General features: G+C 44.3%; 1 protein-coding gene across 3 annotated transcripts in view; it reads left to right on the top strand.

Moving 5' to 3' along the window:
• The window catches only part of RTN4IP1 (reticulon 4 interacting protein 1), a 120,925-nt gene extending 97,720 nt beyond the window's left edge, over nucleotides 1–23,205 (top strand). For all 3 annotated transcript variants that reach the window (XM_060419528.1, XM_004011236.5, XM_015097366.3), the window contains exons 5-9: nucleotides 51–99; nucleotides 9,260–9,396; nucleotides 12,434–12,617; nucleotides 15,780–15,872; nucleotides 23,078–23,205. In XM_060419528.1, coding sequence (XP_060275511.1) covers nucleotides 51–99; nucleotides 9,260–9,396; nucleotides 12,434–12,617; nucleotides 15,780–15,872; nucleotides 23,078–23,185 — 571 coding nt within the window. In that variant the 3' untranslated portion in view covers nucleotides 23,186–23,205. The remainder of the gene's footprint in view (nucleotides 1–50; nucleotides 100–9,259; nucleotides 9,397–12,433; nucleotides 12,618–15,779; nucleotides 15,873–23,077) is intronic.
• The last annotated feature ends 239 nt before the right edge of the window (nucleotides 23,206–23,444 follow it).

Here is a 23,444-nt window from a genome sequence, read left to right on the forward strand (position 1 = left end):
TTCAGTTATGTTGGCTTAGTATCTTCATGATAGTTTCTTTTGTGTTGCAGTGTTTTAATCCTGGGCGCTTCAGGTGGAGTTGGTACTTTTGCTATACAGGTAAGACAATTTATCTTTTGACTAGGAAGATTATTATTTTCATAAATTAAAAAATTTATATTTTGTGGATTACTTTTTCTTGAAAGCTGAGAGAAATTACATTCAGTGTGATTTCAGCTTGCCCTTCTAAGAAGGAAATTTTCTAAGGTAGAAGGAAGCATTAACCTTTCCAGTGGTTTAATATATGAATTGGTTTTATAGACATCCTGTATAACAAATGGAGGAAAGCTTTCAGGGAGGAAGACCATGGGCAAGTGAAAATGGATTGAGGTTTGCAGTTAAGGCAATGGCAACCCACTCCAGTACTCTTGCCTGGAAAATCCTATGGACAGAGTAGCCTAGTAGGCTGCAGTCCATGGGGTCACTAAGAGTCAGACACGACTGAGTGACTTCACTTTCACTTCTCACTTTCTTGCATTGGAGAAGGAAATGGCAACCCACTCCAGTGTTCTTGCCTGGAGAATCCCAAGGATGGCGGAGCCTGGTTGGCTGCCATCTCTGGGGTCGCACAGTCGGACACGACTGAAGTGACTTAGCAGCAGCAGCAGAAATTGATAAGCTAGTTCGAAAATATATATAAGACATGCAATAGACAAAATGCTGTGTAAAGATGGTAGAACTCATATCTACGGAATCAATGCAATCTTATCAGAATAGCAGCTGCCTTTTTTTTTTTTTTTTTTGCATAAATGGGCAAGTGGAATCTAAAATCATGTGGAATTTCAAGGGACCCCAAGATGCCGAACAATCTTGGCCAAAAAGAACAAAACTGGAGGACTCACACTTCTCAATTTTAAAACTTAGTTACGAAACTATAGAAGTCAGAACAGTGGCACTGGATTGGCTTTACCCCAAAAATGTTTTTGGTGTTAAAAAAAAAAAAGAAATAGGGAAAAAAATACAATAAAAAATATATATGTATTAAAAGCAAAAAAAAAAGTATTTTCATAAAGTTAGATATATAGATCAATGAAATAGAATTGAACATCCAGAAGTAAACCAGTATATCTATGACCAGTTGATTTTTGACTAGGGTGACAAGACAGTTAAACAGGGGAAAGAATAGTCTTTTCAATGAATGGTACTGAGGCAACTAGATATCCACGTATAAAAGGATGAAGTTGGATCCCATCTCACATCCTATGTGAAAACTAGTTCAAGCTGGGTCAAAGACCTAAATATAAGAGCTAAAACCATAGAACTCATAAGAAAACATGGGAGTAAATCTTCATGCCTTGGATTTGGCAATAGATTCTTAGATATGACGCCAAGAGCACAAGTGAAAGGAGAAAGGAATCAGGTGGATTGGACTTCATTAAATCTAAAACTTCTGTGCATCAAAGGATACTATCAAGAAAGTAAAAAGTGCACAGAATGAGAGCAGATATTTACAAATCATTTATCTAATAAGGATACACTATACAGAATATGTAAAGAACTCTTAACAGCTCAACAACAGAAAGACAACCCAGTTAAAATATTAGCAAAGGACTTGAGTAGACACTTCTTGAAAGAAAATCTAAAAATGGGCAGCAAGCCCATGAAAAAGTGTTTAACATCATTCGTTAAACAAATGCAAATCAAAACCACAGTGAATGATTGACTTAAGGAGATGTGGTATTTATGTGTGTCTGTGTCTATGTATCTGTATATACAGCCCCCCACACACAAAATGCATATTACTAGCCATGTTGCTATTTGTAGCAACATGGATGGACCTAAAGAAATTATGCTTAGTGAAATAAGTCAGAGAAGGATAAATACTATATGATATCATTTATATATGAAATCTAAAAAAATATAATACAAATGAATCTATATACAAAACAGAAACAGAGTCAAAGACATAGAAACCAAACATGGTTACCAAAGGGAAGAGGCGAGGAGGGACAGATTAAGACTATGGAGTCAATAGATACAGATGGAGAAACAGTGGAAACAGTGTCAGACTTTATCTTTTTGGGCTCCAAAATCACTGCAGATGGTGACTGCAGCCATAAAATTAAAAGATGCTTACTCCTTGGAAGGAAAGTTATGACCAACCTAGATAGCATATTGAAAAGCAGAGAGAATACTTTGTCAACAAAGTTCCGTCTAGTCAAGGCTATGGTTTTTCCAGTGGTCATGTATGGATGTGAGAGTTGAACTGTGAAGAAGGCTGAGCGTTTGAGCTGTGGTGTTGGAGAAGACTCTTGAGAGTCCCTTGGACTGCAAGGAGATCCAACCAGTCTATTCTGAAGGAGATCAGCCCTGGGATTTCTTTGGAGGGAATGATGCTAAAGCTGAAACTCCAGTACTTTGGCCACCTCATGTGAAGTGTTGACTTGTTAGAAAAGACTCTGATGCTGGGAGGGATTGAGGGCAGGAGGAGAAGGGGACGACAGACGATGAGATGGCTGGATGGCATCACTGACTCAATGGACGCGAGTCTGAGTGAACTCCGGGAGATGGTAATGGACAGGGAGGCCTGGCGTGCTGCAATTCATGGGGTCCCAGAGTCAGACACGACTGAGCGACTGAACTGACTGACTGACTATACATAAAATACATAAGCAACAAGGATTTACTGTATAGCACAGGGAATTATACCTAATAACTTATAATGGAATATAGTATGTAAAAAAACCCACAAAACCCTGAATACCTGAAATTAACACAACATTGTAAATCAACTATATTTCAGTTTGAAAAAAAGACGACAGTGAGGTAGCACTTCACACGTACTAGGATGGCTATTAAAAAAATGGAAATAGCAATGTTGGCAAGGATGTAAAGAAATTGAAACCCTTATATAGTGCTAGTGGGAGTGTAAAGTGATGCCGCCACAGTGGAAAACAATTTGGCAGTTTCTTAAAATTCTTAATTCTGTATTAAACTTAGAATTACCTGTGATCCAGCAGTTCCATTCCTAGGTGTATACTTGAGAGAAATGAAAATCTATGTTCAAGCAAAAACTTACATACAAATTTTCATTTGCAACATCAGTATTCATAATAGTCAAAGAAACAGAAACAACTGTAGTATCTATCACCTAATGAGTGGAAAAACAAAATGTGGTGTATATATACACAAGGGAGTGTTATTCAGCCATCAAAAGGAATGAAATTCTGATTCACGATACAACATAGATAAACCTTCAAAACATAATGCTAAGTGAAAGAATCCAGACAGAAAAGGTCACATTTTGTAAGATTCCATTTATATTGTGTCCAGAAGAGACAAATCCTTAGAGACAGAAAACAGATTAGCGGCTGCTAGTGGCTGGGGGAAGAAACGGGAGATGGAGAGGACCCCCGGGAAACGCACACCTTTATTCATCTTAATTCACCTTTAGATACTGCTGTGGCCTGAGTGTTTGTGCTCCTCTGAAATTCATGTTTTGAAGTCCTGATGCCCATAGTGATAGTATTGAGGCCTTTGGGAAGTGGTCAGGTCATGAGGGTGGAGCACTTGCGAATGGTATTAAAGCCTTATGAACGAGGCCAGCAGAGCTCCCGAGCCCTTCCCCATGCGAGGACACAGAAGCCACAGGCCGCGAACCAGGAAGGGGGCTCGGAACACACCTAGGCGCTGACACCCTGATCTTGGACTTCAGCCTCCAGAACTGTGAGACGTACATGTTTGTTGTTTATAAGGTACCCAGTCTATGTTGTTATAGCAGCTCAAACAGACTTAAGGCAGATACCCAGTGCCTAATCCATAGATTGTCAGTAAATGTGAATTAATATGTAAATGGAAGAAAGGAAAAGAGGGAGGGAGGATGGGAGAAAAAGAGAAATATCATATCCTGCTGGTTAAAGTATAATTAGTATAACTAGTTTGGAAAATAATTTGGCTATGTCTACTAATTATGAATTTAAATTGCCCTGTGACGGCCTAACAAAATATGAATGTACTTTGCAGTCATCCCTCAGTATGCCAAACTCGCATTTGTTCCAGGACCTCCTTGGATGCCAGAATCCATGGGTGCTCAAGTCCCTTTCATAAAATGGCGTGAAGTGTGCAAACTCTTTGCAACCCCATGGACTATAGCCTGCTAGGCTCGTCTGTCCGTGGGATTTTTCAGGCAAGAATACTGGAGTGCGTTGCATGCCCTCCTCCGGGGATCTTCCTGACCCAGGGATTGAACCTGAGCCTCCTTTGTCTGCGGCATTTGTAGGCGCGTTCTTTACCACTAGCGCCGCCTGGGAAGCCCAGAAAAAATGGCATAAAAGTCCTACCCACATCCTGTTGTATAATTTAAATCTTCTTTAGATTACTTATATTACCTAAAACAATGTAAATGCTATGTAAATCGTGTGCTGTTGTTCAGGTTTTGCTTTTTGACAATTTTTTTCCTGAATATTTTCAATCCCTGGTTGATTGAATTCAGTGATGTGGAGTTCTTGGATACAGAGAGTCAACTGTACATGCATGTTCACCAAAAGATATGTCCCAGAATATCCTCCAGCTATGTCCCAGGTATTTATCCCCAACTGGCCATCAACAGTAAAATGGGAAAGTGAGTGAAAGTCGCTCAGTCATGTCTGACTCTTTGCGACCCTATGGAGAGTCCATGGAATTTTCCAGGCCAGAATGCTGGAGTGGGTAGCCTTTCCTTTCTCCAAGGAATCTTCCCAACCCAGGAATCTAACCCAGGTCCCTCACATTGCAGGCGGATTCTTTACCGGCTGAGCCACAAGGGAAGCCCAAAATGGGAACTGAAAAGTGAAATCACTCAGTCGTGTCTGACTCTTTGTGACCCCGTGGACCATAGCCTACCAGCTTCCTCCATCCACAGGATTTTCCAGGCATGAGTACTGGAGTGGGGTGCCATTTCCTTCTCCAGGCAAACTGGGGAAGTGAACTGCAGTATATTCTTATGTTTGGATTATTATGCAGCCGTGAAAACAGACTACTGGGGACTTCCCTGGTGGTCCAGGTGTCTGCCTTCCAATGCAGGGGATGCAGGTTTGATCCCTGGTCAGGGAACTAAGATCCTACATACATCGTGTCCCAAAAACCGTAAACATAAAATGGAAACAATATTGTAACAAATTCAACAAAGACTTTAAAAGTCGTCCGCATCAAAAAAATCTTAAAACAGCAAGCTACAGCTGTGTACAATGTAGTAGATGAATTGAGCAAGTAGGAGGAAGTCAGAAACGAGAGGATGACTTACATGGTTCCATTTGATGATGCTCAAGAACAAGTTAAAAAACCAAACAGTGGTGTCTAAGGATGCTTATCTAGATAGAAAAGCTTTTTTTTTTAATAGGTGAGGGGAGGCTTATGTAAAAGTCCTGATAGTTGTTACTACTTCTCAGGGAATGAGGAGGGGGAGGTGAGATATTCTAGTTCTTAATCTTGAACAGTGCTTAAGATGGTGTTTGCTTTGTAATAATTTGTTAAGCCGTACATTTATATTCCACACACTTTTCTCTCTGTGTTATGTTTCACAATAAAAACATTTAAATAAGACTAAACAATTGATTAATAGGAAAATATCAAGGTTAAATCCCACACAAAGTTATTGTCAGAAAGAGAATGAAGAATAATAAAGAAAGAATGAAGAATAATAGAAGAATAATGTATCTACCGACAAGGAAAACACATGAGAAAACATCAAAATGAACCCCAGAATTTCAAAACAAGCTAAAAAGAACATTAAAAATACGAAGACATGAATAAAAAAAAATCAGAATTGGAAAAACTCAGAAATAAAGTAAAGAGAAATAACAAAAGACTAAACTAGAAGGAGGGCTTCCCTGGTGGTTCGGACAGTAAAGAATCTGCCTACAATGTGGGAGACCTGAGTTCGATCCTTGGGTCAGGAAGATCCTCTGGAAAAGGGAATGGCTAACCACTCCAGTATTCTTGCCTGGAGAATTCCATGGACAGAGGAGCCTGGCAGGCTATAGTCCATGGGGTCACGGAGAGTCAGACCCAACTGAGCAACTTTCACTTTTCAAACTAGTAGGAACTCAAGCACAACACGTAGTGCCGTATTCTTGCCTGGAAAATCCCATGGGCAGAGGAGCCTAGTGGGCTAAAGTCCATGGGGTCACAGAAAGTCGGACATGACTTTAAGCCGCAGCAGCACAGCAGTAGAAACAGTGTGTAAAGGAAAAATTGTAAATTGCAAAGAAAGGAAGAGATAAAGACAGAGTCAAGAGAAAAGCGTCATCTATTGAAGGTAGGAAAGAAAACTGCTGTGTCAATAAGCGTCTCTGATGAGGAAAACCAAAACCAGGGAATAAAACAAATGCTAAAACCCATAATTCAAGAAACTTCCCCACTTCCCTGAAGTTAAATGATTTGAAATTACATATTAAATGACTGGAGTGCTTATTGAAGAACATGGACCCAGAATGAGCAGTATCAAGGGAACTAGCAAAACTACTGGCCTTTAAAGAAAAGGAGAAAAATTAAAAAAAAACTTTGGGACATCTTTTAAAAAAAAAGAATGTGACATATGAGTAAAATTAGGTTATCAGAACTTTTTGATAACAGTGCTTTAATGCTGGGACTGGAGTTAGAGAAACATTTAAGACACTTGAGAGAGAATGTGCTAAAATTTTATATACAGCGAAACTGGCCTCTGTATACTAAAGGACATATGCGAACTGTTAATAGCATGCAAGAACTTGAGGAGTATGTTCTTCTGATCTCTTTCTGAGAAATAGACTAGAAAATGAGCTTCTGAAAACTAAAATGGCTAGAGAGACATAACCCTAAGGACTGGTGGTAAATGTTAAATATACAGTCATCTGTAGAACTAAAACTTCGTGAGGGCTTAGAGAGTACAGTGTGTGACTCTGACAAAGTAAGCAGTACTACTGTTTTTAAAAAGGAATAGTGGGAAAGCATATTTAAAATTATTTGAATGCTTTCATTGATCATATTGGGGATGATTTTAGTACTGTTATTCAGAGACTGGTATATGTGTAACATACAATGGGACAGTTGGGTATTTATGGCATATTTAAATTCTGTAATCCCCTTTGTCTTTGACCATCAAGATTTTAGCAGTGCAAGAAAGAAGATACAGATGTAATACAGGTGAAGTAAAAGCTTGAGTCTGGAGTTTGAATTGGAAGTATCAAAATGAACTCAAGAGCTGTTTTGTGTATGTGTATATGCAAAACTGTCTCTTGAAATATCATTGCTCACATGCACACAAAAATTCAGGGCCTTGGAGTAATGGCAGATTCCAGATCTATGGCATGAAACGTACAAGAATGAGTAGAATATATAAAATAGCAGAGAAGTTAGTAAAGACTGGTCGAGTCACGTCAAAAAGACTCAGCAGCCAACTTGAAGAAATTCCTAAAGGTTATCAAAGAAGACCATTTGAGCTTCAGAAATAGTCATGATAGTTACAAAAGAATGAAAGCTTCCAAATATTTTTAAATCCATGACTTAAATGAGTTGATATTTTTTAAAAAGTGGTCACTTGGAAGAGGATAGGAAACCAATGTATTATTTTATAAACTAATACAAGGAAACAATTATTGCCCTTTCTGTATGAATTGTACACCTGAATAAACAAAGTAGTATATGAGGAGAAGTGTTTCTTTATAAAAGTATTCCAGCGACTAAGTGAAAACAGGAGAGGGAGAATAGCACCGGTTTGCAACCACCAGCAACCACTGAGATTTAATAAAAAGAGGAACAAGCAGATACACTCCGCCTTCTATAATTTGCAGATGCTGTCCTTAATCTTGCTAAAAGGATATAAACAGGAAACAGAGGACAGAGTAGTAAGTAGAACTGTCCCAGGTGTGCAGGCAGAAATTCCAGAGTTTCCAGGGAAAATCTCTTCAGGGTACATGGCCTAGACTCTTTCGCAGATAAATTTTAAGCAAAGGGGGGATAGAAGAGGAGCCTATCGTTTAAAAAAAAAAAAATAGTACATCATACTTTTAAAATGCACAAGACCAAACTGTAGTATCTAGGAAATACATATTTGGATGATAAAGCCTTTTTTTTTTTTTTTTTATGCAAGGAGGTGATTGACTCTAAGTATCAGGGTGATGATGACTTTTGGGAGGGAGAGGGCACAGTGTAGAGCTCTTGGAGTGACTGCCAGCTTGCTGTCCCTGTTGGAGTGCTGTCTGCCTTATAGACGTCTCCTGTACGTGGGTTGTATTATTTCTTATTATTTTTAACAGTTTACATAAAATTGTTTTTCAATCTAAAGCTGCTTTAAAACGTTTCAGTAGTGTGCAGAGATAGTAGAAAACGTGATCAGAACACGGGTCTTGCTTATTCTAATGAACCTCTACAATTTATATCAAGGAAGCTTGGGAAATTGATACTGAGGATAGGAATGAGAAAACAACGAATTTGTTATGACCTATAACTGTCCATTTGAAAATTTCTCAGTGAACATCAAGTAACTGTTCTCAGATTTTTGCTGATAATGGCTCCCTTTCAATTGTATGGAACTGCCATTGTAGGAAAGAATGACAGCAATTTTGGAGCATGAGGCTTTCTGGGTACTTAATCCTGAATCCTTCTTTTTATTTGTCTAGTTATTGTAAAACATAAAGTATCTGCATTTTAAATCCCACAAACCATTTATTTAAGGTCTTTTTACTCCAAAGGAGAGGACCTGATCCATGTTTTGGAAGTAAAATGGCCACATTTTCTTCCCCTATTTTTAAGAGCACCTTTCACTTATTACCCAGTACCTGATTGCTTTGATGCAGTTGTCTGATTCAAGGTTATACTTACTGGAAACGCAAATGAAGTGATGTTGTGTTTTTATGTTCTGGATACATTTGCAATAGTTATTTTCTGAGGATGTTGTGTTTTTTCCCGTTACCTTTGTCATCAATGAAAATGCTAAGCTTAAGGTCATCAACTTTTGTCTTCTCTGATGCTGGTGAGATTCTGAGCCCTTCTTTAAATGAATTGGTTATAACTTCACGAAATTAAGGTGACTCACTGTCTTGTCCAGGGAAAATGAGATCTGTTTCTTGGATCTTTCTTTGTGAGCAAAAATTTAATCATTTTTACTAGCCTCTGGCAGATGGCTTCCTGTAGTTCTTGTTAAGACAAAGCATTAGCATTGTCTAGAGATTAAGCTGATGAATGTACGTCATGTGGTGCCAACTATTTTTTTGTCTAATGCAGTTTTTCTGCCCCCTCCCCCGTTTCTTTCCTTTTTGGGCAGGTAATGAAAGCGTGGGATGCTCACGTGACAGCAGTCTGCTCCCAGGATGCCAGTGAGCTTGTGAGGAAGCTTGGGGCAGACGACGTGATTGATTACAAATCTGGGACTGTGGAAGAGCAGTTGAAATCTTCAAAGCCGTATGTATCCAAACTGTGCATATTGGGAAGGTGGGAACAAGGACGGTTGATGATGCACGCCTGAGGTGGTTTGGTGGCCTTACAGCCATGCTGGCATCTTAGAGAAGAGTCTGTGAGAACACTTCGTGTCACTAGAGGTCGTTTAGGTTGGTTTCTGTCTCTCCTCCAGATGTTAATACAGCACGATCATGTACTGTGATTTGTACTGAGGAAGATATTTTGCTTACCTTCTGCTATTTTTTAAGCTAACTGCTTTTACCCCGCTGTGTAAGAAGGTCATGTTGGAAGGTATATTCCCCCCAGTGGCCTTTGCCACCATGGGTAGAACCTAGAGCAGCACATGACGTATGTGGTTAGTATTTTGCCTTTATACTGGGGGGTTTCAGAGAAGCAGAGGCTGTGTAGATACCAGTAGTGGATGTTGTCATCATGCCTGAACGCCAGGTGTTATTTGACTGAACATACCAAGTGGGACCGGACTCTGGAATTCTCTTAGGCCCCCGTCCATCCTGACTGGCTCAGGCAGAGACAGGGAGGTGTTTCAGAACCTGGTCTTCACTCAGCCCAGGCAAAGCTGCTGCAGGGTCTCTGGAGCTATTTCACTGCTTCTGATGCAAAGATTTTTCCCTTTTTTAAATTAGGTTTGTTTTTTTTTTAAGATGATTTATTCATATGGCTCCGCCAGGTCTTAACTGTGGCATGTGGGATCTAGTTCCCCACCAGGGATCGAACCGAGGCCCCCTGCATTGGGAACATGGAGTCTTAGCCCCTGGACCATCAGGAAAGTCCCTTAAATTAGTTTTCAGAAGCTAATTACTGTTGCTCACTTTAAGTAGAAGTATATTTTCATAGCTTTAAAAAGAGAGAAAGACCTAGGCTTCCGCATAGTAGTAGTGTCAGCCAGTAACCCTCTCCTGCTGCTTCTGGGAACAGCCGCGGGAGACAGGCTGAGGCAGCCATCCCTCTGCGATCTAGTTCGTGCATGTCTGCAGCCTGTCTCCAGAGGAGAGAAGCCCTGGCGGGTGAAGGCGGGCACGCACACAGGCCGGCCTCCCCTCTGCTCCTCACTGTGCCCCTCTGCATCTCTGTCCAGTGGCTTTGCTCCTCTTGTTTGCTCTTTTCCAGTTAGAGAACCTCACTAGCTCACAAACGCAGGCTGTTATTTTTTGAATGACTGCTTAGTTAAAATTGATCTTTGCAGCTTCTGCCTGGAGGTTGGTCTCTTAATCCACCTAGAATAAATTTGTTCCTCTTTCCAAATAGCCTTTTAGATTTGAATCCTAGGATTTTACAGCAGGAAAGGGCTTTGAAGTCCTTCAGCCCTACTCTGTCATGCTACAGTCAAGACCATAAAGGGCAGAGAATTCAGGAGTATTTTCGTGCTCAGGATGATGCCACTTCATCATCAGTGGGAGAGCCGGGTCTGCAGCCTGGTCTCTGGCCTCCTCCTCTCAGGCAGTGCCAATTCTGTAGTGGCAGGCTGCCCTCTGTAACGCCACGGCTCCCCTCATAGCTGAGTTGGTGAAGAATCCACCTGCAAGCAATGCAGGAGACCCCTGTTCGACTCCTGGGTCAGGAAGATCTGCTGCAGAAGGGCGAGGCTCCCCACTCCAGTATTCTCGGGCTTTCCTTGTGGCTCAGCTGGTAAAGAATCCGCCTGCAATGCGGGAGACCTGGGTTGGAGAAGGGAAAGGCTACCACTCCAGTATTCTGACCTGGAGAATCCCACGGACTGTATATTCCACGGGGTCGCAAAGAGTCGGACATGACTGAGTGCCTTTCGGTTTCAGTCTGCCCTAAAGTTTTATCTAAATTAAGTATCATCATATTTGTTTATCTAAAATTTGGGAATGAAATAGGAACTTAAAAGTAGAAACTTACACTCGTGACAAGAATTTTCGGTTAGTCTTTTTTTCCTAATGAGGAGCATAACCTAGTCAGGTCACTCTTCTGCACTTGATATGCTTCAGTTTCTATCTGCTCTTGTTTAGTTTAGTCCCACGAAAGACTCAAGGGCCACAGAGTTGGCCAAAGTCAGTTTTAGAAGCTTTGATGTTTGACTTCATGCAGAGGGATTCAGAAGGGAGAAAGGGTTTGCGGAAAAGGAATTCCTCTATTAGCTTGCTTGATGCATAAGCATGTATTCTCTAAATAGATCTTTGTTTTCAAAAGTATTTTAAAACTTCTTTGGGTTTTATCCCCTTTAAGTAAAATGTAGTGATTACAGCAATTTTAGATTAGATTTAAGGAGTTGAATATCTGTTAGTTCCTGTGGATTGCATTATGACTGGGTATTTTTGGCATGTTAGAGCAGAACTGAAGGTTGAGAGCAGGCTGTTGATTTCTCTGTAGGCATTGTGCTGATGTACATGAAACCAAAAGAAAATTCCAGAAGGTGAAGAGGATGCTTCTACATGCAGATCTGATTGTGAAGGGAATAAAAGCAAATCACGCACGTGGGTCAAAATCTAATACACTCCTGTCTTAAGTATTCACATGCACTAAAGAGTGCTGTGACTTATACTGGATGAATAGCTTTGCAGTTCTCTATAAAGCTTGAGTCAAGGTGTCTCAGCCTTGGCAACCTTAGTTTCTCAACTGTTGACATTTTGGGGCTAGATACTTATTTTGTGTGTGTTTTAGGATGTTTTATCATCACTCCCTGCCTACAAATGCTAATACCCCCTTACCACGACCTCCCCCAATTGTCACAACTAAAAATCTCTCAAAACATTGCCTAATATGTCTCCTGGGGACCAAACTCACTCTCAGTTGAAAACCACTTGTTTAAGTCATTCTTAAAGTATTAGAAAATAAGATGATTTTGTGATTGAAAAAGGAAATCACATTTGACTTCCTTTGGAGAAAGCCCAGTGAGTAGATGTGCCTTTTCTCGTTTGTCCGAGCAGTCACCCCTCTGCTGTTGTGAGCTGTCACAGAAACAAACCATGGAGCTACCTGGCGGAGGGAGTGAAGGCGGCTTGGAGCCCTGGGTAAAGGCTGACCAGGATGTTTTGATATGGTTCTTCCTCTCCAGGTTTGACTTTATCCTCGACAATGTTGGTGGAGCTACCGAAACCTGGGCTCTCAATTTCCTCAAGAAGTGGTCGGGAGCCACATATGTGACTCTGGTGACCCCTTTCCTCCTGAACATGGACCGGTTGGGCATCGCGGACGGCATGCTGCAGACAGGCGTCACCGTGGGTTCTAAGACGCTGAAGGTAGGGGTAGAGTCTTGGTTGGCGAGAGCCAGCAGGCACCTCAGGCTTCTGGGATTGAGTTTCCTCTGAGCCTTTTCTCCTCCAAGAGAAAAGAAACTCTGGAGTCCCATACTGACTGGCTGCAAATTTTTGCCTCCCCTTTGGTAGCTGTGTAACCCATGAAAACGACTTAGTGTCACTAAGCCTCAGCATCTTCACCTGAAATGCAGCTCATGGTGTCTCCCTTACTGGGTATTGTAGGAATTAAATGAAATCTTCCGTGTGAAGAACTTGGCACAATGCCTAGTACCAAAATGTGCTTGTTAAGTGTTAGCCTTTATGATTAGCTATATTACCTCTCTCGATTCCGTCTGATACAACTTCTGTTTTTTTCTTGTCTGTGCCTGATGGCTCTCTCTCTGTTTCTCCGTCTTAATACATAAGTCTCTTGTGTATGAGGGTGGAAGGTTTATTAAGACAGCATAGAGCCAGCTGTTTTCATGGTAGCAACAATGGGATATGCCAGTACCTCAAATGGAATAAGTGATATAAAAAAATAAAGATACATGCTTTATTTTTTTAATTAGGCAAAATACTTCAGGCTCAGGAGAAAGGCAATATAAGTTTCCTTGAGGGTAAAAAGATTGTATGTTGAGCTACACTGCCCCATATTTGCAAGGCGACTGGCTCAATAAGTATCTTCAGCTTCTTCCTGATTCTAGACATTCATTTGGAAGCTTTTGGGGTTGGAGTTTAGGACTTTTAAGTTTCTCAAATGCTCTGTACTGACCGAGTCCTTAGAGGCGGGGAAGAAGGGCCGTGATGGAGGAGACTCTGCTCAGTCCTTAGGAACTGGGTCTGGGTGACAGGAGTGAACCAGCCGGGCAGTGTGCTCCAGGTTCTTTCCTTTCACTTGGTTCAGACGGCACCCGGGAGCAGTGTCCACAGGGTGCTTTGTTGTGAAGAGAGGAGTCTCAGCTGTCCTTTGTCTCTTCTTTCCCTTTTCATCAAACCCAGGCTTCCCAAGTGCTTTAACATATAAGTTTAAGTTTTCCGTAAGATTTCACGGTGTTCCAGGGAGACCTCTGTCAAGTTGAGCTTCAGAGTTGTCCTCTGAGAGTAAAACAGGCCTAGCTCTCTTCATTTTCCCTCTCCCTTTCTGGAAAGATGATAGTGGTAATCTCATGCGAAAACCTTTTAAGTAGTTTCTGATGTCTTCCTGAGAATGTGCACAGTTAAAGCCTCATTGTAGTGCCTGCCTGCATTGGTTTACTCTCTCCTGTAATGGCCTGGAAAAAAAAGAAATCGCAGATCCCTTAGAGCAGAACATAACAATTCTGCTATTGCAGACCGGAAGTTTCACTGTACAGAGCAACCTGCCATGAGGAACCGTGGATCCGGCAGCTGTGAGCATCACTGTTCCTTCCTTGAAACCCTGAACAATTACCAGAACGTTTTAATTGTAGTTGATAAGGCCAGGCCTTATGGACAAGTACATGAAGAGGTCTCCTGTGATTATAATTAACTGGACCTGCTATAAGCTTGGGACAGACAATGCCTCTTGTCTAGCTACCTGAGCCTTCAAATTTGGTTTTGTTTGTTTTAGTTCCCTAGACCAGTGCTTCCTGACCTCTTTCATGCTATGACACACACAGGAGATGTTGATAGTATTTATTTATTTATTTATTGGTTATCCATTTTATTAATGTTGATAGTATTTAAATGGCATACTGAGAGCGCGCTGAGCCAAGAGTGTGCCATCTGGAGACTTCTGTCAGCCTGAGCTCTGCCCTGCTACTCTAAGGCTTTGTCATCCCTACTCTGGGGTGAGCTTGGGCCTGTTTGCATCTGTGCTCCTGGGATAATGATTACCAGTGACCCCTTTAACTCTTAACAGTGTTCCAGGTTGGACAATGAGCTAGGGGGTCACTCAGCCAAACCAGTAAGCCATTCTGGGCATATCCGTTGTGAAGCTCTGCCTCGACAGCAGGTTGGGTTTGTCTGTTTCTCCGCGGTCTTAAAGACTGGTTTGCATGGCCCTAGTCTTTCCTCAACAAGCTTTACTTTCAGCACTAGATAGATACTTGTCGAATCCTTCCTGTGTCAGATACTTTGCATACATTCGCGTTTAGTCCCTCCAACATCCCCATCAGCGAGGTGGTGGTGCCCCCACCCTGCAGGCCAGGATGCAGGCTGAAAGAGGTCACTGGACCTACATGACACAACCATGGAGGCCTGAGGCAGAGCAGGAGAGTTCTGTTGCCCCTGCCAGCTTCATGCCGAGATGGTAGCTGATCGTCAGCTCAGTGCAGAAAGCCTGTGCTCGCCCAACGGTGGTGGGCAGGTGTGGGGAGGGAGGCGGCAGGTGGCCACTGGCTGGCCCCGTCCTACCTCTGGATTGCTCTCATCTGATGACGTTTAGTTGGGCGGGTCATTGAGGTATCACAGAGAACCTCAGCTCACTTGCTGTTTTGATCATCTCTGTTTTGAAGATTAATCAAAAGTGGGTATGGCAGTAGAGTGGTCTTGAACCTTCTTGGTGTAAGATTTTTGCTAATCTTCATCTGGCGGGGGGGGGGGGGCATTTTGTCTCATCATAGCATTCAGTGACTTGGGACTTGGTGTAATTATGGGGGAAGGTCCAGCCATGACTCATGAGGAACTTTACACTTCATTTTGCTTTTAAAACTGTATTATTCCTCTGAGCCAGGAAAAAAAAAATTATGATTGGATTTCTTGTCTAAGATCATGTTTCGGTGCCTTATGCCCTTGAAGCATTCCTGAATTAGGTAAAACCTCTTTTCTGGTGCCTCGGGGCTTTATTCACATCTTGGTAGGGAAAGTGTAGAGGTCTCAGCCCCTTATATCTCCTAGGGGAGAAACCGAGTGAGTGAGACTGCCCTTGAAAAAAGAGCTTTCCTGTGCTTGCTTGCCTGACAGTCACTACTTGGGGAAGAAGCCCGAGTTCACGTGGGTGTATCTCTGTTCACTCACTCAGTTATGAAACACTCATGAGCATCCACTGTCTGTCCGTCGCCATGCTGGGTGTACAGCTCATTGTGGCAGCGTGAGATGGGGAAGCAGTTTGTCTGTCTCAGTCATCCAGGAAATACGTTTTCCTAAATTTGCATTTAGTCAGATTTCTTCCTTTCTGAAATTTGACATGTTTTGTTTTCTTTTTAGCATTTCTGGCAAGGAGTCCATTACCGCTGGGCCTTTTTCATGGCCAGCGGTCCATGTCTAGATGACATTGCGGAACTGGTGGAGGCGGGAAAGGTGAGTGTGTTGCCAGGGTATCCCTGGCCACCTGGGCAACCTTCCTAGCAAGCCCAGTCAGTGGGAGCTCTACAGACGTAGGCTCGGCCAGTGTCCACACTGCCTTATATGCCAAATTCAAATGCTGTGTTTTGGGCTCTGTCTCCATGGGAGTCACAGCCACAGACGGCTGCATTTGAGAAACAGCATATGCCATCTAGGGCAGCCCCCTTCGTTTAAGATGAGAGGCAGGCCCAGAGAGCTTATGTGCTTTTCTCAGAGACACTTGGTTAGATGGCAGTCGGGCTGGGATCTACAGCTAGGCTGCTAACATTCTGATAGTAGTCCTGAAAAAAAAAGTCCTGACCATGAAGACAGTCATTGCACAGAGGTGGGGATAGCCTTGTGAGTTTACAGCTGAATTGCTTCTTGAGCTTCTGAGGGTGAGGCTGCTTTGGAGGCAAGCAGATTTCCAGATGAGCAAGGGGAACAAACACTATGACTCTAAACCTCAATAGAACCGGACTATAAGTTGGGTCACCGGGTCTCCTGTTCCCAGGCCAGTGTAATAAAATTGATGGCAAATAAATGGTACGTCTGAGAGGGTCAGTGGGCAGGACATGGTTCAGAATTGATGGAGATTTTGGTGGAGACAGCTGGTTGGTATTTCTGTTTGAATCTGTCCTGACTTGATGGTGAGGGACTGCTCTCTAAAGCCTAGTTTTTCAGTGTCAGAAGGCCTCCCAGAGTTGATGGAAGTTGAGAAAGACTCCTCGGTTACTACCTGCTTGTTTAAGTTCTTATGTGGTTTTCATGGCCCAGACATGCCGTCTCTGGAAGCAAATTCATATTCTGGTGCTGTTATTTATGATTTTTATTGAGAAATTAATATGGAATTACAGAATGAGGAAAATTATATACCCTGAGGGTTGCATGAGGTCATAGATACAATGATTATCATTTTATAGATGAGAAAACTGGTTCAAAAGGATAAAGGGACACATTCAAGTTTGCAGAAGTGGGACCAGAGCTCATACTTCCTGACCCCAGTCCTGCACTTTTCCCTCCCCACCACGAAGCTGCGTGCTTAGTGCTTGAAGCTGATCTGGGACTTGAGCTTAAAATTGCCCTGTCCTTGTCATTTTACGGTGGGCAGGGAAAGAGTTGGAGCAAGGCACACCATGTGATCCTCGCTAAGCCACGTGGAAAGAGCCTCTTGAGACGGGTTTTCCTGTGTTGGCATCTGCCCCTCGCTGGCCCATTTCATCTTTCCACTTTGGTTTTGGGAAAGAATGTTTTTAGGAAAATACTGGTTGCTTTTTTGTGCATTTAGTTTTTGTTTGTAGTTGTACTATCACAGGCAAGGAAGCTATGATAGAAAGTGGCTCATTACTCTTTCCAGAATATTTCAGTCCCAAGTTTGCATGCCTTTTCTCAGATTTCTAAGTGTTGATGTGTACTGGGTGAACAGGGACAGCCTTGTCATGACTGGAATTAAGTGCTTCTGTAGGGTTCTCCGCACATCCCCCAGAGGGGCTTATTTTACTTCTAGGAAGAAGGAGGTGAGCTGTCATCAGATAATACGGCCCACAGTTCTACATAGTGCTGAATGGGGATGGAGCCCCATCCTTAGAGGGTCCCCATCCTCTGGAAGTCACCACACTTGTCCTAACCTCTGCTCCAGACTGACCACATGCTTATCATCACTTTCTGTGTTTGAAATATTGTGACTCTCTCTGGAAATTACTATTTGTGCAACAGAGAAGAGAGATGACTTGCATATGTGTCCCCACTAAATCTGGTAGATACCAGGTGGCATGGCCGAAAGAGGACATAGTAGAAATAAATAAAGATGCCCTTTGGGTGTCATGTCCTCCTCCAGGGAGACTGAGGAGGTGGTCCTTTGGCCTTTGATCCTCTTCTCTCGCCAGGGCCGTTTGGGCTCATTTCTGACCATGAAGGGCTCTGGGACTGTGGTGATTGATATGTGACCCTGGATCCACGAAGAGGTCCGCTGTCCCGTGCATCCTGCTTTGTTGTGGGTGTGAGAGGTCGTTGCCTGTCTACACTGGAAAATTGGAAAGGATAACAGAACCGATCTACTTACATATTATGTGGTTAGTAAAGCTTGTTAAATTGGACAAGGACATTGAAATCCTTCCAGGTTTTGGCTGAGTGCTTGATGAATCTAATTAGCAGGTGTCCAATAGATGACCTGGAGTTGTTATTTGACAGTGTACAGCCATGAACCAGAAGAGCCTATTCTTTTAAAATGCTTTAAGTTTTCGAATGAATAATACATCTGTAAGTTCTAAATCCAAAAGGTAGGAAAAGTTATCTCACAGAATCTCCTTTGACTCCTGTCCCTCCGTCATGGAGCTGCTTCTTGTCAGACCACCTCCATTACCAGCTTCTTGGGTATTCCAAAGATGTTCTGTGATTCAGTAGGGTGAAACAAAAACGTGATTTTTTTGTACATGTAACATGTAATTAGCACATTGAGTTTAATGGGCTGAAACTGAAATTGTGCCTTATGCCTGAAGTTTATTGGCATTTTCTAAGCACCATAAACATTTCCTGTTCTTAATACTTCTTAGCTAACTGTTGGTGTTGGAGTGCCTACCACAATGCATGAAACATCAAAAGACATGAAAGAAACTTGAACTAGGGGGCACTCGATGGCTGGGGCTCAAGTATGGGATCCTTTGGACCCTTTCATCTTCCTGAGTATGTGTATGCCCACCTGTGTTCTTTGTGTTATTAAGGCCATTTGAGTCCACAGGTCCATTCAAGAGCCTAGGTGACCAACCAGATGTCTTGGTTGAGTGATGTTGTTCATATCTTGGTTTATTTATTTTAGCCAGCATCAGCATAGTCCCTATGGAACCAATTTGAATTTAATTCCAAACTGTTACTGAGGGCTGGTAGGCATTTTGCTTTGCTCGGTAGGGTGTGGAGAGATGTGTTGGCCATGCTGAGTTGCATCCTGAGCACTGGTCACTAGAACTTTCTGCAGTGAATAGTAATGGTCTCTGTCTGCATTGCCTAGTGTGGTAACCGCTAGCCACATGTAGCCACACTTGAAATGTGGCTGGTGCTACTGAAGGAGCAGATTGTTAATTTTCCTTACTTTTGATTAAATGCAGATCGCTGCACGTGGCTCAGGCACAGTTTTGGCCAGGACAGCTGTGGAGCGTGCCGTAGGTTCTGAGGCAGATGATTTTCCAGACCCCTCTTGGAATGGCTGGGCCCTAATTTTGCAATGAACTGTATTCCAAAACTTTAAACTCCTTTATTTGCAACTGGATTCCTGCTCTCCCCCATAGAAAGAACGTATGGTTAGGGACTGAGTCTCCGGGACCGCTAGGAGAGCGCTGTCTTGCCAGATGTGGCAGGCACCTCCTGGACCTCATAGCCTTGATGCTGCTGAAGTTTTTCAGATACGTCTGAAGTTGTTTCTGTGGGGAGACACAGGCTGAGTTTCTCCTCTTACCTTCTGGCTCTGAGTGCCTTTTTTCAAGGGGGCCTAGGGACAGTCTTGGGATGCTTCTAGAATGGGTATGTTTACTCCCTTGGGGAGTAGCCTCCTCCTGCACCCTCCCCCTCCCATCTCACCTCCTAATCACACCTCCTATCTTCCAGCCTTGAGTTTGCCATCTGGGGCCAGGGAATTCAGAAATAGCAAGTCTGAGCAAAGCCCACCCTTTCCTTATATCTCCTTAGGTTAAGCCTCCTTTTCCCCCTTCATCCTGACTCTGGAAGTCCTGGCCCTGTGGAGGAACTCAGAGCTACCCCTTGCCATGAGATGGTGGTCAGCTGTGGTCCTGCTGCCCCTACCGTGGGCCCTGGGCCTGTCCCCGGTGATGGACTGGGATCATGCCAAGGGCTTTAGGTCACCCTGGGCCTCTGTCCCCTCCTACTCTCCACACTCTGAGGTCAGTTTCTGTGCCTGGTAGAGGCTATAGCTGAGGGTCTGGGGAAGAGGTGACAGACTCAGAGTTCCCTCCCCAAAGTGTCCCCAAGCTGTGCAGTGATGACATCAGGGGTCCGGGATCCTCCCTCTGCTCGTTTGCTAAGAGCTCTGACCTTGAACTTGGCCCGTGACCACATGCACTTCAGTTTCTAATCTGTCCAGCAGGCTGGCTCAGAGATCCCCCGACTCCTCCCACCCTTGTTGGGCTCTACTGTTCAGTGATTCCTGCAAGAGGTGGGGACTGAGGGAGAGCCTCCCCTGGCCTCTGGGCCTGCCTGGGGGCGTGCCCTCCCCACCAGCTCTCAGCAAGAGGGCTTCTGCCTCAGAGGTGGGAGGCTTCCCAACTGCTGCTGACAAGTGTTCCCGGGCTGCTCCAGGGAGCCCGAGGTCCCTCCCGTGGTCCTCTTCTCAGGGAAGGGTGTCAGGGCCTGGCTTTGTGCGCCCTTTGTTTAAGGAAGGGCAGGGCCGTCAGGAGAGCTTAGATTTGGGTCCGAGACTGGGATGCTGGAAAGCTGCAGCCGTGGCTCCCAGTCAGCTTCTATCCCTGTGCGCCCGCATGGCCCCCAAGTGCTGTGTGCAGCCCGCCGCTTTATACCAGGGCTCCGTGCGTGGGCCGGGCTGCAGCAGTCACTGCGGCAGCGTCCCCACCGTGCCGTGGGTAACCTTTGTTTCCCCTCTCTGGGTTTTTGCTCTGATCCCTTTGTCCATCACAAACAAGCATTCTGGGTCTGGTGTGAGGCTGCGCGTAGACACTGCCTCTTTATGCTGTTAATCTCTGTTTGATGTCACATATTCAGCCAGCAGTGGCATTTGCCTGCCTGTTCATTGAAAGCCTCTTCTTCATTGTCACTTTTGGGAAGAGCTGAATGCCCGTTATGCCCCAGTCAGCCCCAGTGGATTATCCACCACAATGGGCCTGACCAGCCAGATTAAAGTGTGCCGTCGCTGCCAGCTGCGTGGGTCATCAGTTCAGACTCTGCGTCTCTGGCCAGGTTTGGGTGGAGCCTGCCAGGCAGCCCCTCATTCTGGAGCAGCTCCCCATAACGCTGCTGTGGTTGCTCCGTGATGAGTTAGTCCCTGTTGCCTCCTTTCTTGATTTCTCTCTCAGGTGCCTGCTTTGTGTGCTGCTCTGCGTCAGCACCTGGCACTTAGAAGGAAGACGCTCAGCCCCTGTGGAGTGGGTGGATGTGCCCCTGATTGACACAAGTCAGGAACCCTCAGCGTAAGGCGAAAGGTTGTAGTGATTTCCCGCTCTGATGTGCAGAAAACTCTTCTCCTCTAGAGATTCTGATGGAGTTGGTCTAATGGGAGACCAAGAACTCTGCATTTTAAGCATGCATTCAGGTGATTCCTTTTCAGGTAATCAGCATCCAGAAAGCAATGTCCCAGCAGCTGGGTTCAGAAGGTTCTGGGTGGGACATGCTGGAACAGCTTGGATGCTCTCCACTCTTCTACCAGACAAGCAAGTAGGTTTCCTCCAATAGGCTGGCTCAAATCTGTTCTGTTCATAGCGGCAGCTGTGTTGAGGTCATGCTCAGCTTGCTGGGGAGGGCCACAGTTATAAACCAGTGGTGTCCTCCATAGGTGCAGTGGGGGTGGTGGCCGAGGGACCACGCTTGGGCTATCTCAGTGACCTGGACACAGCCTGGATCCTGAGCTGGCATGGCCAATTAACATGGTTCATTAACATGGCTGGCAGGCCAGCCAAGATGCAGGCTGTGATGAATCCATATAATCCTTGGTTACCTTTCTCTCCCCTTAAGATTTTAGTAGATATGGAAAGCAGCTGATGATACACAGAAGGTTTAGTGTATAGTGGGGAGAGCAGACACTCTGGTACCAGCTCAAAGCCTGTCTTACCACTCAACAGTTACGTGACATTGGTGATTTAACTCTGCCTTAACGTATCCGTCTGTGAAAAGGGAATAACAGCAGTACCTGCCTCATACGGTGGCTGTCGGGATTAAATGAGGTTAAAAAAAATAGAGCACTTAGAGTGCCTGGCACATAGTGAGGACAGCCCATGCTGGCGATGTTATGAGCTTATCGTGGTTCATAAGTACAGAAAAATTGTCAGTGTTTTGGAGAAGGGAACTTTGGGGGTCTGAGATGCTCTCTGGTGGCGGGGCTGTGAAATTCACACAAGAGGAAAGCCCATCTGAATACCACAAGAGTGTGTACTTCTTCCTCTTGTAAAAGGGTCGCAAGATGTAAGCTCATGCCTTCTGACAACTGATTCCTGCCTGTTGGAGCAGTGGGAGATAGTTCACTGAGATGCCAAGTGGATAGTTACTGATTTTTGCTTGAAGTTTTAAAAAGCATGAGTTCAGTCAGATGTGTGCGTGGGGAGAGAGAATGCTAACTGGTTCCAGTTTCAAAGGCAATTGCTGGCAGCGCTAACGATACACCACACAGAGCCAGCAGTATTCCAGCCTTTACGAGCTGGCGTTCCCGTAAATTCTAACCAGCTTTGCAGCCCAGCAAAGCCCCCAGGGCCGCCCCAGCCACAGATGGGCCCCTACTAGTTTTCACCTAAGTGACATTTATTAAGCTCCTGCTGTGTGCCTGACCTTGTGCTGGGTATTGTAGGGGATACAGAGGAGGTGGCCTGTTCCACGATGCACTCAAGTAGATATGCCGAATAGTTAACAAATTTTATAAAATCTATCCCTATCCTGTGCACTGCCTGCACTGCAGGAACCTTCGGATGCCTTCTTTGGTGTCTGCCACACAGGACAGCATGGCTGAGATGTGCATTCAGCTGTAGCAGGCAGTCTGTGAAGAGGCCACACCAGTCCCCTGGACACTGCAGACCATGGGTCAGGCAGGCTTGGGTGAGACCTAGGCTGGACACGCGGTAGATGTCACAAAGGAGAGACGCACACAGCCCACACTCAGACAAGTACCCCATTTTGGTAGAGTGGGGGTCTGCAGAGGGCTGAGGTCAGGATGGTGGTGGCTACCGGGTGCTGGCTTTGGGCGCTGTGGAGGGGGGCTCTGCTCACAGTGTGGAGCGGGAGTAAGGCGGATGGTCGGGTGGGCTGCATTATAGGAGACAGAGAGGCAGGAGGGGTAGCAGTGCAGCTGCGGCCTGGCCCATTGTGAGCCCCTGACTTAGGGGCGCCACACAGACCCGAGAGAGAGCGGCCTGGCTGACGACGCCAAGAAACCAAGTACCTATGTAAACTTCGTTATCTATGGTGAGCGATGTAGGTTTTCTTACCCACCAGTCAACCTTTCTTGTGTTTTACAGATTCAGCCAGTTATTGAAAAAACCTTTCCATTTTCTAAAGTTCCAGAAGCCTTCCTGAAGGTAGAAAGGGGACATGCACGAGGAAAGACCGTCATTAACGTTGTTTAAATAAACATTCAGTTTGGTGATTGTTGGCTTTCTTACTTGGTGAGTGCCTGCAGGCCCCAGCTTTTTTCTGGACATCCCTTTCCAGATGAGACTGCAAGTTCCATGATATAAATGTAAAAAACACACCCCTTCTTGCCAGTAATTTTCCATCTTCTGAGCCAGGCACAGAGATTTTATAGCCACACTCCCACCCTCAGCCATCACCTTGCCCTGCCCAGGGCTTTCTCCCATCACCTGCCATGCCTGCCCATCTGCCAAG

Source organism: Ovis aries, chromosome 8 (assembly GCF_016772045.2).
Source record: "Ovis aries strain OAR_USU_Benz2616 breed Rambouillet chromosome 8, ARS-UI_Ramb_v3.0, whole genome shotgun sequence".
NCBI lineage: Eukaryota > Metazoa > Chordata > Mammalia > Artiodactyla > Bovidae > Ovis > Ovis aries.